We start from the raw sequence: 14,429 nt of genomic DNA, 5'->3' as shown, positions 1-14,429 counted from the left end.
GATTTGTTAAACATTGTTTTGTTTAGTCTGTTTTCTCTAAACATTTCTAAAACCCTCGAGACCTGGTTTACAGTCTCAGTAAGTACAGTCTCTTCTTCAGTCTCAGCTGTCATTCACCAGTTCTCAGTGCTGAAGGTCCGGTGAATTCAGTAAAAATTGCAATTACTGTTACTGTGACTGTTCAAAGCATCAAAACTTTCAAATTTTTTAATGCAATCAGCATCACAGAATTTGGGGAAGTGGAGGAACATTTCAGCTGGCCTAGTAACTACTGACCAAGAAGAAAAAGATTCATTCATTCTCAGTTTTTCTTTGTGCTAATTTGGATACATATGGAAAGGAATAAAAAGAAACAGGAACACAAAATATACTATAAGTTCCCACCCCCGAAATAGGTCAATAGTGTGGAAAAAATAGGTCATTAGAGTGGAAGAGAGTCACAGCATCAAAAGGAAGAATGTGATGCTGGCATCATCTTGGACAAATTCCCCTTTGTGCAGCCTGTTAAAGCTTATGCTACTGTTGTTCTAAAAACCATACAGCAACTACAGTGTCTGGGGAATCCTTTTCTGCTACTTAAAAGGATCTAAATAAAAATCCTGCTTGAAGTTTCTTGACCTTGATTGACTGGTTCTATCAAATCAGATGAAGACTGCCTAATTCTCCAAAGGCTATTTATAAATCATATTTCTTGAAGCTGCATTAGAGACATGCATAAGCATGTAAACTGCTTGCAGGACTGAGGTGGAAAGCCAGCACAAAGCATTGCCTCTGGTACTCCTGCTCTTCACTCATTGCCTTTATTTTCTGTAACCAGAACCATATGAAACAAAGGAAGATGCAATGAAGATGGGGAGCAAGCAGTGTTCATACTTATTTTCACCACTTGGCTTCAATTTAGACAAAAATCTATCAAGTACTCAGAATATCTGAGTGAACTTACGTTGTGAGGCAGAAAAACTAAGGACAAAGAATTAGGAACCTCAAGTCACAGCTATGTAAAGACTTTCAGTAACATATAAGGGAGCAGAAATCTCTGATATTTCTGTTTTGACAGTTACCAAATATAGACAGTTCACTACAGAAATGCACAAAATATGTAGCAAACAAATTAAACCAGAGATCAGTGGTCACAGAGATCTGCTCCAAATGGATCTGTCCTTTTGCTGCCTCAGACAGACACAGAACAAGATTCTCATAGAAACAGATGCAACTTTTTCAAGCATTTTGATTAAGCAAATAAACAGCTGTGATATAAACCAAGATGGCCAAAATGTTGTGGGGTTGGGTAGTTTTTAAACAAAAATAGCAGGTTTTGATATCTGGTTCCACTCTGGGAGACACTGACTAAACACTGCAAAATTTTCACAGCACAAAGATCTGTTCAACACAGAGTGTGGTTAAAGACTTAATCTGTGTTATAGGAACCACGAGTTTATTCATGTTTCTGCTTGAACCAGAGAACCTAGAGAGTTGAACACAGTCCCCAGAATCACTAATCTTTCAGGTTTCCTGACCTTGGTGGATTGGTTCTCTCTGCTCATCTACTGTCAGGTCACAAACGTTAGTCAAGTTTCATCCTAAAGCTGCCAATAGGGATTGCCATAGGAATACTCCAGGGCATGTGCTTTTTCTGGATTGTTTATAGAAGAAAATACCTAGTCAGGCCAAACTTTAAATAAGATAGAGGAAGAATATACTAATGAACAATCAGAAGAGCTGCAACTTCTGTAATGTATACAGTGCAAATGTCATTCAAATTTGAACTATTTCCAATTTCCACAATGAAAGCAGAATTACAGGTTATTTCTGTCCTCGAGTTCTGGTGAAGGGGGGCTGAAGGCCAGGGGCACTCCCCAAGCTTTGTGCAAGACTACTAGTTTAGAGAGCATGGACTGCTCTTAATATTTCTTTCCATATTTTGAGTATTTATAGATAACTATACTCTAATCAAAGTAAAAAAGGCTGTGCCAATGGCAATGTAACCTGTACCAACTGGCAGAATGGTCCTAAAACTTGCCATACTTCAGCAGAGCAAACATCTATTATTTAACAACCAGAACTAAAAATAGCAAAGCAGTCAAGCAATCATCTCTCCACTTTATGAACAGAGAAATAAGAAGCAAAGCTTAAGTAAGTTGCTCAAGGTCAGGTGGTTTGTTGGAAATATCATCAAGACAGATATATAATAATATAGTAATACTGGAAACAGAACCCATTATTCTAGAAAGCAGCTAATAAATACATTTGATGTGCTTTATCTGAACAGAAGCAGGAGCATATTTCAGGTGCTAAACATTCCAAACAAGCCCTAAAAGCACATGGCAGCTTTGTTGTGACAGTGGCCAAGCACAGCTGCCAAAGCTTCACAGAGCTTCTGCCTGTCTCCTGTAGGGCCCAACAGACAAGTGGCACCTCCCCTGCTGCAGGACTGACACCCTCTCACACCTCACACACTGCTGCTGCTCCAGACATCAGCAGCTCTGGTTTTCATGGCCATTGATCCATCATTCTCACCAGCACTGACCTCTTCTCAGAGGATTAAGGAAAGAAACCTTGACTGTCTTGCTGAGTGATTATATGGAGGATACCATTTTAAAAATCAGGTTCAAAAGTTCATTTAGTATGTGGCTACAAATATAACAAGCGAAGTCATAAGAGAATCTACTGCTAGACATGTTTACTACAGTTAAAAAGATGTTATAATGAATTTTTAATGACTGTTTACACCACAATTCTTGCTAATTATCTTTTTTTGGATTGCACAGTATACAATGATTTTCTTATGATCTTCCAGAAAATGACAGTGTGTCAGAATGTAAGTGGTGCAGTATCACATGGAAGAGGCAGATAACTCTGGACTCTTGCATGAGCAATTGCAGTCCCAGCGCCCTTACAGTGGCTGCTTTCCACAGCCCTCTGCTACTGGAGACCTCCACAACAGACTACTGCCATCACCTCTGCTTCTTCTTCCCATTTCTCTCTTTCTCACTGAACTGTGTTGAACTAGGCAGCCCTAAACATTTGTGTGTGGCTCTGCACGCTGTGGCTGTGACTGGTGCTACCAAAGGAGTCATTCAGAGCTATAAAGCCACGGCCTTTCAGTTTAATGTGCTCTCAGATTCTGCCTTGCAGCTCACAGCTTTCCAATAGCACATAAAAACACAGAACCCATTTTGCCACAATTCAGCTTAATTTTGATTCATTTCCTCAAACTATTCTGATCTTGGATTTTTCTTTTTTTAAACTACCTGAACAGCATTAAATCTACCTTTGCTAACCTAGAGTGGCTTTTCCACTGTTGACACGACTCCTCTGAACTCATCAGCAGGACAGACAAGGAGGCATCTGGAACAAAAAATCAGACCATCAGGACACTGCTGCTCTGTTCCAGGTCAAGCCATGGAGACTGCTTTGCATCCAAGACTTCTTTGTCAATCCAGTGGGTGAGACCTGACCTTCGTACAAACTGATAATCCCTACCTCAGTACACAAAGTCCACCAATCTGCAGAATTTAATGCAAAAATAGTACTAGTTTAATTCAATTTTCTTAAAATGGATTTCCAAAAGCAGATGACTGGTTAACCTCCTACTTCTTTACTCTCTTCTCCAATGATACTTAGAAACACCTACCCCAACTCCCATTTTTTCGCCACAGAAATATCTGGTGTTAAGAGTTTTACAAGTGCAATTTTGCAATTTGCCCTTTTGCCACTGAAGACTCACATACAAAACAGTGAAGACCTTAACACACTTGCTTTGTATCCACAAACATCAATGAGGAATAAAGTGGACAAAAATGTCATTTTGCATTGCTATTTCAGTTGGGTGCATCCAAAACATTTAAAAAGAGGTAAAATGGAGTCCCAAGTTTTTTTGCAATACAACACAACTTTAAGCCTCATACAACAACAAAGATATTTTAAGGCAAGAGAATCCAGTGTCATTTGAATTAGCCTTTGATAATGTGACTTTAAGGAGTACCCTTAGTCAGCTCAGCCATATAGCTGGACAGATTCTATTTGACAGAGTCCAGATGGTTGTCTATGTCGTCCTTTTATCTTACCCACTGGTACTTCTGGATGAAATGTTGAAGGTAGAAAGTCAAGATAAGCACTCCCTTCCAGTTTTAAGATTTATGAGCTCAAGACTCCGATTTAAAGAAACTCCCAACCTGCTCACTATTAAAAACAAACAAAATCTCTTTCTGAGTTAGTGCTCCCCAGAAATAATCTCTTATCACTGCCTAGATCTTGTTATTTTAATGCACAAAGGAAGACAATGTTTTTGCATTTCAAAGGCTTTTCCTTCTTCAAAAAATGATCTCTCTGTCCTAAGCAGTACAGCAGAGCTAACAGGACCTGTAGTGTTGCACATTTCTGGGAAGGTATGCAACTTTTGAGGTTAGCAAGACTTTAAAGAAAACCAAAACCAAACCGACCAAAAATCTGATGATTTTCACAGACCAGGAATAAAACGTGACATTTGTCTGCCAGGTTTTGTGCAAATATGCACTTCAATCTAGTTCCTTCCTTAAAATGTAATGCCGGCCATGAATTAGCTGTTCCAAGGAAACAACAATAAAAGCAATTATCATTGTCATTAAAGGCCTAAAGAGCAGTGGAACCTGAAGGCAAAATAAGTTTCTTGCATAGTCTGATCTGGGCAGTACATAATCCTACATTTAATAAAATCATGCTTACAAAAACACTCAGTCACCCTTCCGTGCCATACCACCTATACTGACAGTTCTACAAAGGGCAGTTACAGCCACTTGCTGCTGGAAACAGGAGGTCAATATTCCATGGAAAACAAACATCAAACCCACATCATGCATTTTTTTTTTGCAATGGCAACTAACTGTGATTGCATTTAGTGTCAGTACCTGAAAGCACTGCTAAGGAAAGGCTTCATAATAGCTGTTAGTCTCTAGAGCCACCTATTTTGGTCTTGCAGTTTATTAAATATTGAAAACCATTCTGGAGTTGTACTTACCAAAATGCAGTCCACTTTAGATTGTACAGTTTTGCTAAATGTGAGGGAAGAGAGAGAGAAAAGAAATATTGAATTAATCTAAACAGCAATGACAAAGCCATTACATATTAGAATCTCTATCACTATACTACAGGCTTTATGTCTTACAGTAAATACCCTTCTAGTTTATGGAATAATACTCATCCAGCTATTTTTATGTTGAAAGTCACCCAAACTTAACTGCTTGTTAAAATTCTTTCTGTTTTGTTCTTTTCTATAAGAACTGTATTTTTTAATGAAATACCATTGCAACTGGGAGCTATTACCCAAGTTGTAATGCAGCCAGGATGGATGTCACTACTTTTATTGTAAGCTCTTCAACAATTCAGATGCATTGTTTACCTGTAAACACAATTAACATCCCCCTCTCCCCACGCTTCAGTAAATCCCACCATTTCAAGGCATTTTTTTCTAGCTTTCCAAAGAGCTGCTACAAAGCAGAGAACTGTTATTCTACTGGCAACTTTGGAGTTTTCCAAGTTAGTCTCTCTACCTCCCAGCTGGCTTATTAAGATGACATTGGGTGGGGACTGAATTGAAGTATGTCAGAAACGACCCCAGTGTATGTGCCAAGGCCAGCAAACCGTATGGAATTTATTAGACCTCATATAAACACACTCATAAGCAGCTTTCATGTTTCTTAAGGGTGCTGTACTTCACATGCCTGGTCTGACTGCATCAGTTGAAGGCATTTTATCTCTGCTCTCAAGAGGAACAGAAGCTTTCACACACAGAAAGCCCCAGTCTTTACTGCTGGACACCTACTGAACAAGCACCAAAAAAACGCTGTTTCGAGTTCAGAGAGCAATTCTTTTCCCCAGAGAATAACACATAATTCAATATCCTATTAACACAACAAAATATCTCACTGGCAGTTATTTTACTTTTGTACAGATGCCACCACAAACAAAGCTAAACCCAGCCAGTCATCTGATGGATGTATTAAAACCATAAGTAAGAAACAAACTAAACAAATGGCTCTGATGTCTGGTGGTGACAGGAACCAGCACCTACCATTGCATCACATGCTCAAAGGAGGCAGGGGTTTGGTTGTCCTGCTCATTACACCACTTCATTTTGATACTAGACAGTCTCAAAATCTGTTTCACAAAGGCTGCTAATACTGATGCCCCTTCCCATCCAAGAACTGCTCATGCTATAGTGACAGAATACAATAAAATATTGGACAAGTCCACTGAGGAGATACATAAGCAGAAATCTGCTTCAGCTGACTTCATGTAGGGGAAGCCAACGGATGGGTAGACACTCAGGAACACCAAGGAGACACTAAAGCAGGACTACTGGGGATCTGTAAGAACAAGGAATGCTAAGGACAGTAAAATGGGAGCTTTCCTTGCCTTGGGAAAGATGCTTACATATACTGTAGCATCTGAAGAAGGCAACTTAAATGTCATCTCACCCATCAAAAACCACCATCTTACCAGAAAAGTCAAAGGACACCAAGCATGGAAACCTGCTGCTGCTGCTGAACACTGTCACTGTGTCTGACCCAAAGCTGAGCCAAGTCTGCTGACACAGCTGCCCCAGCAGCTACCCTGGACTCCACCTCACCCACTGCCTCTGACCTCTGCAAGGTCCCACAGTCCCTGTGCTGCTACAGATCCACAACCTCTCCTACAAAGCATTAGGCAGCAGGAATCAGGCATATATGCCAATTTGTGTATATAAACCTTTTCTATGGCTTCACATGACAGCTTATGCAGAAAAGGAGCATGGAGTGTAAGGGGATGCAGGGTACTGACATAACAAACTTAGTCCAAACACAGCCTCTGCTCTACAGACTTGCAGACAACATCATGTTCTGGGCTTTTCAGGAGAACACATTCCAGCCAGCTCGGCTTCCGTCCTGTTACAGGTTCTGCCAAACGGAGCATCAACACACCCAACTGCATTAACATTTTCTTCTTGCAAAGAGAAAGAGGCAAGTTGCCAGGAGGCAGCTGGGCAGGAGATCCCTAGAGCTGTCCTTTTATCTCCAAATATCAGTCTGAGTCAGGAAATGTAAACTCTCAAATTTAGTTCAGGCTCTTCCCACTGTGACCTCTGCTCCTCCAGCCCCGATCAACAGCGCCAAGGAGCCGCAGCAGAGGAGCAAGGATAAGGCCAGGAAATGCAGCTTCGCTGTGTTTCCTTTTTGCCAACTGGTGGCACAAAAAGGACAGTCAAGTTCATGTCCTCCAATCTGCAAGCAGATGTTGTGGCATTTTAAAAGGCAAGGGTCCCATGGCTTCAGCAGGGATAAGCATGATCTCTATTTAAACAGCAATTGTTTTTCATCTCCTGCCCCATACTCTGAGAACACCGGGAGGACATCATTAAAACTTGTTAGTGGTAAACTGAGGCTTCTTTCTTCCTAACCAGAGAACAGCTTAATGTGCCCTAATTCTAGAAAGCCTGTGCCTAATGACAGAAATGCTTCTTGTTTCCCCTCCAGTGAAGGGGATGCACGTCCAAATCAAGCAATGACAACCCTGAAGAACGAGGCCTTTGACCAGGAAGCTACTGGGACAGTGACCTTCTCATGGTCCTGAGCACTGCACAGAAATGCTCCATCTGGTGACACTGCAGAACACATCTCCACCGTGTCAGGAGCTAAAAGGACAGGTGGTAAAGGGACAGCCATCCCAGTTACACCAGCCACCTGTGTTTACTTCATCCCCACTTCTTCCTTCACTAACAGGACAGATATGCTTTGAAAGCTGAAGTTTCATTTACCAACAAATAAGTCTGCTTCTGTCTCTGTCAAATTCATCCCTTATCTAATTACTACTGCAATTACAGTCCCTGCAAACAGCAATTCCTACAACAAGGCAGAATCAGGCCCTACACAGAGCCACTTCTAACATCTGGAGGCCACTACCCACACACTTTGCTACAAGTCCAGGAATAGCTGCAGGAGAGCAGCAGGAACGACAGATGTTCTTTCTAATGAAAATAACCATTTGAATCTATTACAGACCTGAGCCCATTGGAAACTAAACTCAGAAACTGTACCTTAAGCCCTCAGCCAGAACTGCTTCTCCTAGAGAGCTGCTCCTGGGAGCTCACTGTGACTCACCCCCACCCAGAATCACAGCTGATGTTACTCTCTCTTTCACAGCTCTTCATGCTGACAGTCTCCCTGAAGTGAAACTAGTTCATTTACTTGATCTAAAACTTAATTCAGGTTACTCCAAGCAGTTTCATCCAGGACAAGACTTCTGATTCTGGGAGCAGCTGTCTCTTATGAGCAATAACAAAGGTGGCTGCTTTCACAGCTGCCTTGGATTTATCAGCTTGAGCCCAATGACCCAACAAAAGAACCACAGAGTATAAAACTTTTTATCAAAATTTTGCCCCCCTCCAAAAAACCCTCCCAAAAATTAATGACACTACCACAACCAACAATGAGATGTTTGCTCAAGGGGTACCATTGTACTGACTGTTTCAAAGTTCAGTCTCTCAGTCACAGAGTAACCCAAGAGCCTGTTGCACTGTCTACAGCGATGCTCCTCAAAATGCCAGCACTGCTCCAAACGCCACCAGTCTGGATCAATTTGGTCACCCACCAACAGCCACTCAAAAACATGAGCCCAGCTTCTACTAATGAGTAAAACAGCAGAGAAAAGAAGGTTTCTCAGTCTGTGGAGAAGCAGCACAGGGCTGCTTGCTGCAGAAGCTGCTGTGTTTGGAGACCTTTGATCCTACAAACTGCCCAGAAAACACGTGTTGGCTGCTTTGGGTCTGCAGCAAAAAGCCTTATGGGAGAACCTCCATCTTAACAGCCTCAGCTTTTGACTTAACCTTTAGGGGCAAGATGTTTGAGAGATTTTTGAAGGTAACTTTTGAAGGCTGTAGCAATTAAAGCTCCGAAATGCTGAAGTCATGTTGACAAACTCCTGAAATTATCTTCAAGAGAATAAAAAAGGGAGAAATCAGACTATTTCCTCAAACTGCCCTTCTATCTCATGCCAAAGTATGCATTTCTGTTTTCCCTGACCTATTTACGTATTTCTGCTCAGAGAAAACCCATTTTAACAGCCCCACCTTGGCATGGGCAGAATGAGGAGTGTGTTCTCTCCCCAGGTGAGCAGCTGGGTTTACTTTACACTGAGGGAGAGGCAGAAGGGGAAAAAAGCAGGAGGAAAAGGCAAAAAGATGCAACTTTTTTCCAAGTGGCATAAAACCAGATGCTGCCAACCTTCCTCTAATTAAGCAATACTCTACTTTCAGCAATAGGTAGCTGAACTGCACGGAGCAATATGGGAATATCGTATTACAAGAGGTGGCAGAATTCAGTTGCTCTGAGCACATCAAGTACTTCCTTTAATGCTGCAAATAGTAGAAGCCATATAACCACAAGGGATAAGAGAAGCCTTATGTCTGTGAGACCAGAAAGAGGGAAGTTTTTGGGAGGAGTAAAAGAAAGCCCTCAAATTTATTAGCTACTGCCTACTTAACTCTGAGCCTTCTCAAAGCCTGCACAGCACTGAAACTAAACCCCAAGCTTTCTAGCTGAGAGCATTCAGTCCCTGTGAAAGGCAGCAGCATCACAAACACCGTGGGAGCACCCACATGTGCACAGTGAACACACATGAACACCCACCCCTGCAGTCACAGCTCCTGTCCTGGGACACACTGTGCAGCACAGGATGCTGGAAAGGGGGCTCCTGAGTTGAGTCCCTGGCAGAAGTGGGACAGCAGCACTTCCAGGACACTGTGGTTCTGCAGGGGAGACATCCCAGCCACAGAAGTTACACAGGGCATGGCTCTCAAGTGGACTCATTCCTCCAATGGAGGAAGATGTCAACAACAGCAACAGATCCAGTTCAGCCAAACTCAGTGGACAAGTGGAGCCACAATTTATTGTGCCAAATACAGTAATGGTTTGACTCAGTGGTCAAACGTGGGAAGCCCAGAGTGATTTTTTTTCATTAAAAGTTTGGTGCCATCAAGGAAATTGCCACAGATATTCTGTACCCCTTTCATCTCAAGACTGCAAGTATTTGCCTAAAGTGGAACACCCTCCCAAAACCAGCCTCTGTAGCTGGGTTTTATGTGCTTGGCACATTTTGGGCAGCCTGGAGAAACCATTATTTCTGCCAAACCATAATGCAATTGATGAAAAGGAATCACTTTCCATCACTGCCAATAGCTGTGCCGCATATCACGAAGGCAGGGCATAGTTCCTGACTGGACAGCAAGGGTTCCCCACTGCTGGGCTCCCAGTTTCGAGCAGGGGTGTGTTATGTTACATAATTACCCAAGATGTAGGACTCAGTAGGAAAAGTAGTAACTAGAACAAAAAACTCCAGTGTACAGTTACTTACCATCAGCACCAGTACCTAGTAGCTATCACCTCAGATGGCAAACCACTTACCCTCTCAGACAACTAACAGAGGGAGAAAGGAGGTTTATAAAGTTCTAAAATAAGCCTTCTCTGGAAAAGGAGAAAAAACAAAAAAAACTCTGAAGCCAAAAGAACCCCAGCAGGGGCTGTTCAGGGCCACAGGAAACCCCCAGTGGCTCACGTGCAGCGCCTACAACTCCAACACCACATGGCAACACAGTGCTGCCACGGTATTGTTACCCAGAGATCTGAAAACAAGCCTTCCTAAAGAGAAAGGTACCCAAGACAGCAGTTAGAACTGTCTGCCAAGGAAGGATTATTTTGGACACATGGTCTTAAAAAAATTACTGCAACCTGAAAAGCCTCCATTTCCCACTGCATCAGTGGCTCTCCCACAGCATCTCTGAAGGGTGTTTGTCTCAAACTGTTTAACAACAGGGTCGAAGGGTAGTCTGGAAAGGATGCTCCTGGTGGGAGCAGTACCACATGAGTATCATGGCCAGGCACGTGTCTGCCAGGCACAGGAGGCATTTGGGTGTTGACAGCACCCAGGAACTCTTTTTCCTGTGCAGTGTCCTGCTGCCTCTTTGCCTCTTGCAAAAACCCATTTGGCTCCCAGGGAAAGCAAGTCAGACTCCGCTACAAAATATCAACAGCGACAGTTTTGGCAAAGTCATCTTTCTGAAAGCCATGTTAAAATAGAGAGGGTCATTATTAAACTGACCATATATCCTTTTGGAAAGATTCAATCTCAATTCCACAACTCTGACGACACCAGGTGACATTAAAAAAAAAAAAAAAAAATCTCTATTTACTCCGCAAGCTGTGAGAAACCACTCAATAAAAGGATTACCAACCCCATTACAATAAGTGGTACTATCAGAAAGGTACTATTATCACATCCTTACCACGACAGGCACTGTGTCCCAGCAGTGCCTGCAGGATTCAGCCCTTAATTCTTAATCTTACTGAATTAATGTTTCTCTTTCTTAGACTAACAGCTCTAAATATATCTTTATATAACCTTCCACTCAGAAGCACAAAGAAATGTTAAACTGGAGCCAAGGATCATCTAAGGAGAAAATTATGAAACAGCCGCCTATGTGTGCTGCTACTCAATTAACATCTTAACATATGCCATGTTACATTGTCTGGCTTGGCTCACGGTGATAAAGAAGTAAAATGGCTGTAAAAGCATTTCAATTAAATATTTAGAAAGCAGAGCTGCACAAGGTTGGAACATGTTTGAATTAGCAAAATGACGACTATCTATACTGCTCAGCTAATGGTGTAAGAGCTTTAGCACAGGGTGCCAAGGAAGGAAAGCACACCCAGGCCGGGCAGGACTCCCCTCCCATCACCCCTCTCACCCTCGGGCGTGCAGCAGCCAAAAATCAGGTGGCTTCTGATGCCACCTAGGGGCTCTGTCCCTGCCTGCACTGCTCCCTCCCCGGGGAGAATCCAATGTCATGCCCCAGACACCAGGCACTTGAGCCCAGCACAAACACAGGCAATCAGAGGCAAAACATTTAATACAAGATAGATCAGGTCTTTCACAATTCAAATGTAGATATATTCTTATTCCAGAAAAAAAAAAATCTACAGGGACCATAATTGCATCCTGGAAGCACATGAAGTATTATTATTTCCCTAAAGGATAAAAATAGCGGGAGTTGTGTCCACTAGCAAAGTGTCCAAGTCTCAGGCCTTGAAAAGTAAACCAAGCAAGTATTCAACAATTGGTAAATATTGGCTCTTCAGCTCGAAGGCAGATTGCTCCTCAGTCCCAGCCAAACCACCCTTCTCAGCGAAATCAGGAAGGAACAAGCACAGCAAAACGATAAAACAGTGCAACCAGGCAGGGCGAGCTGCAACGATTCATCCTCCCTGTAACCTAATCCACCCCCTTCCACTCGCCAGGGAGAATAAGCCAGACCGGTTTTCCATCAGCCATAAGGAGCAGCAATGCTGCATCACAGCACTGAAAAACACAGTGGTTCAGCACGCCTTGAAGTTAATGCAGGTTAAAATGTGTCAAACACATGACTTCAACACTTGCTACTGAAATAAATGCCATTAAAATATTTCATATAGGATAAAAAATTAATCCCTTCACCATTTGTGACATTTGTGATCATTTTATGAGTATAATTAATGCCAAATACACAAACAGCTGAACAAAGAAGGAAGATAAGGCTGCTAATGAAATGCCCAAGACTCAAATGTAGTCCATTGTAATGAACTGCCAAGAAATAATTAGCCAGCAGACATCAGAATACCTCCATCTGAAATTTAGGTCTATAAACATCTTTTAGCTCTCTGAAGAAATCTGTTGTATTCAGTGCTAAAGGTTTGTTCCACTATTCTTAAAATAACTGAGAAGAACTTGCAACAACCACACGTGGCCAGGTGCTCTATTCCAACAAGACAGTCATTTAACTACCTGGTTGGGTTTTATTGTATTTATATAACTTCAGTATTTTGCCACAAGTTATTTTAATGAACTCTGAGAAGAGACAAAGAAAATGCTTTTACACAGCTCTCACCCTGGTTCGTTCAGCACTGCTCTGAATTAAAATCAGTGCATATTGTTATATTCAAGCAGGAGCCTGTTCCAAGGATGCTGTGCCCTCTGTACAGGATGTGGGAAGATCATATGACTTTAGAGGAGCTGCATCCTATATTTAATACTAACAATCTCTGATCTCAACAAAGCATCATGAAAAAAGATAGTTTGAGTAGGAACTTCATCTCAAGGATATCCCACTGAAAGCAGAAAGGTGGGTGCAAGTCACCAGACAGGCAGGTTTGCGGCTAAACAGCAAATCATCCATTGAAATGGCTCACATATTCCACAATAAAAACTTCTGGGTTTAAAACTAACTATGAAAAACCAAATAAATCTTTGGTTGCTTCTGAATCCAGTCTATAGATAGCTAAAAGATCTGCTGGGCTATTTTCAGCCATCATCAGCAGAAGAGAATCACGTTATTACTTAGGGGTCTGAAATGGAGATGCTGTAAAGCACATGGAGATTTTTCTCCAGCCTTTGTCCTATAAGGCTCTAAGAAAGGATGCCCTGAAACTAAGAGGGTGACAGACCTCAGCAGCACTTAAAAAACAAAACCAAAAGCAAACAGGAAAAAAGTGCACCCACAAAACACATGTGCACAAAATAGTTTCCCTTCCGTGCCTGCAGGGCCAACAAGCTGAGGAGGAGGAAGCCTCCAACGGGGCACAGACTTTGTCTTCCACTGCCCTTCCCTTGGGAAAGGGTGGGTACAGACAGCTGATGGCAAAGCAAAACAATACTCATATAAGCAAATAGAAACAGTTCCACACTCTGCTTACAGGTAACACACACCCAGATTGTATAGGGCTGTGTTTACTGCACAGAACTCTGAGCTCAGGTGAATCCAGTGTAACAGCTCCCAGTGTCAGCAGCTCTACAGCAAGGTTTTCCTACCATATGTGTTTCCCAATGCTGGTGCAGGTACCTGGATGGCACATTTAAGCCTGCTATAAAAGCTGTGTTTCTTCTTCTTTATTTCGCATTATTTCCTTCTACATTTTCATGACCCACACCTATCCTAGTTATGTCCTATTAAAAGAGAGATTTGCTACTGGTTGTACCTCTTCATTTCCCTATTCATTTGGTGCCCAGGGAGGTACTGTCTGGTTCACAGTCCCACAACCCAGTCCTATCCAAGCTCTTCTGTGGCCTTACCTGAGGGAGCAGAGCACACCCTCTGCACTGCTGAGCCGCGACAAGCTGGCACTCAGACACCCCACATAGCCACCCCCTCTCCAAAACCCACAGGGCCAACAGCTGCACATGTCCCACTGTCAGCCTGGACAGGAGCCCCAGCCTTCATGCCATGCTGCCATCTCAGTACTACTTGGCCTGGCACGTGGTGGGAAGTGGAGAAGCACTCCCTGAGCTGCACTTCACAGGCACTTCACAGACACTGCACTGGGGAGGTCCAGCTTAACCCACAGTGTTTCCCTGGCACACTCTTCATCCTTCCTCCATGCCACAGATAC

At 42.6% G+C, this 14,429-nt stretch overlaps 1 protein-coding gene across 6 annotated transcripts in view; it reads right to left on the bottom strand.

Moving 5' to 3' along the window:
- Positions 1-14,429, bottom strand: part of RFX7 (regulatory factor X7) — a 76,784-nt gene that overhangs the window by 22,610 nt on the left and 39,745 nt on the right. For all 6 annotated transcript variants that reach the window (XM_064668711.1, XM_064668710.1, XM_064668709.1 and 3 more), the window contains one exon: positions 4,997-5,030. In XM_064668711.1, the coding sequence (XP_064524781.1) occupies positions 4,997-5,030 (34 nt within the window). The remainder of the gene's footprint in view (positions 1-4,996; positions 5,031-14,429) is intronic.

The sequence above is a fragment of the Pseudopipra pipra genome, chromosome 12, assembly GCF_036250125.1.
Source record: "Pseudopipra pipra isolate bDixPip1 chromosome 12, bDixPip1.hap1, whole genome shotgun sequence".
Taxonomy (NCBI): Eukaryota; Metazoa; Chordata; class Aves; order Passeriformes; family Pipridae; genus Pseudopipra; species Pseudopipra pipra.
Note: the sequence above shows the minus strand (reverse complement) of the source record. Positions and strands in the feature narration are given on the sequence as shown.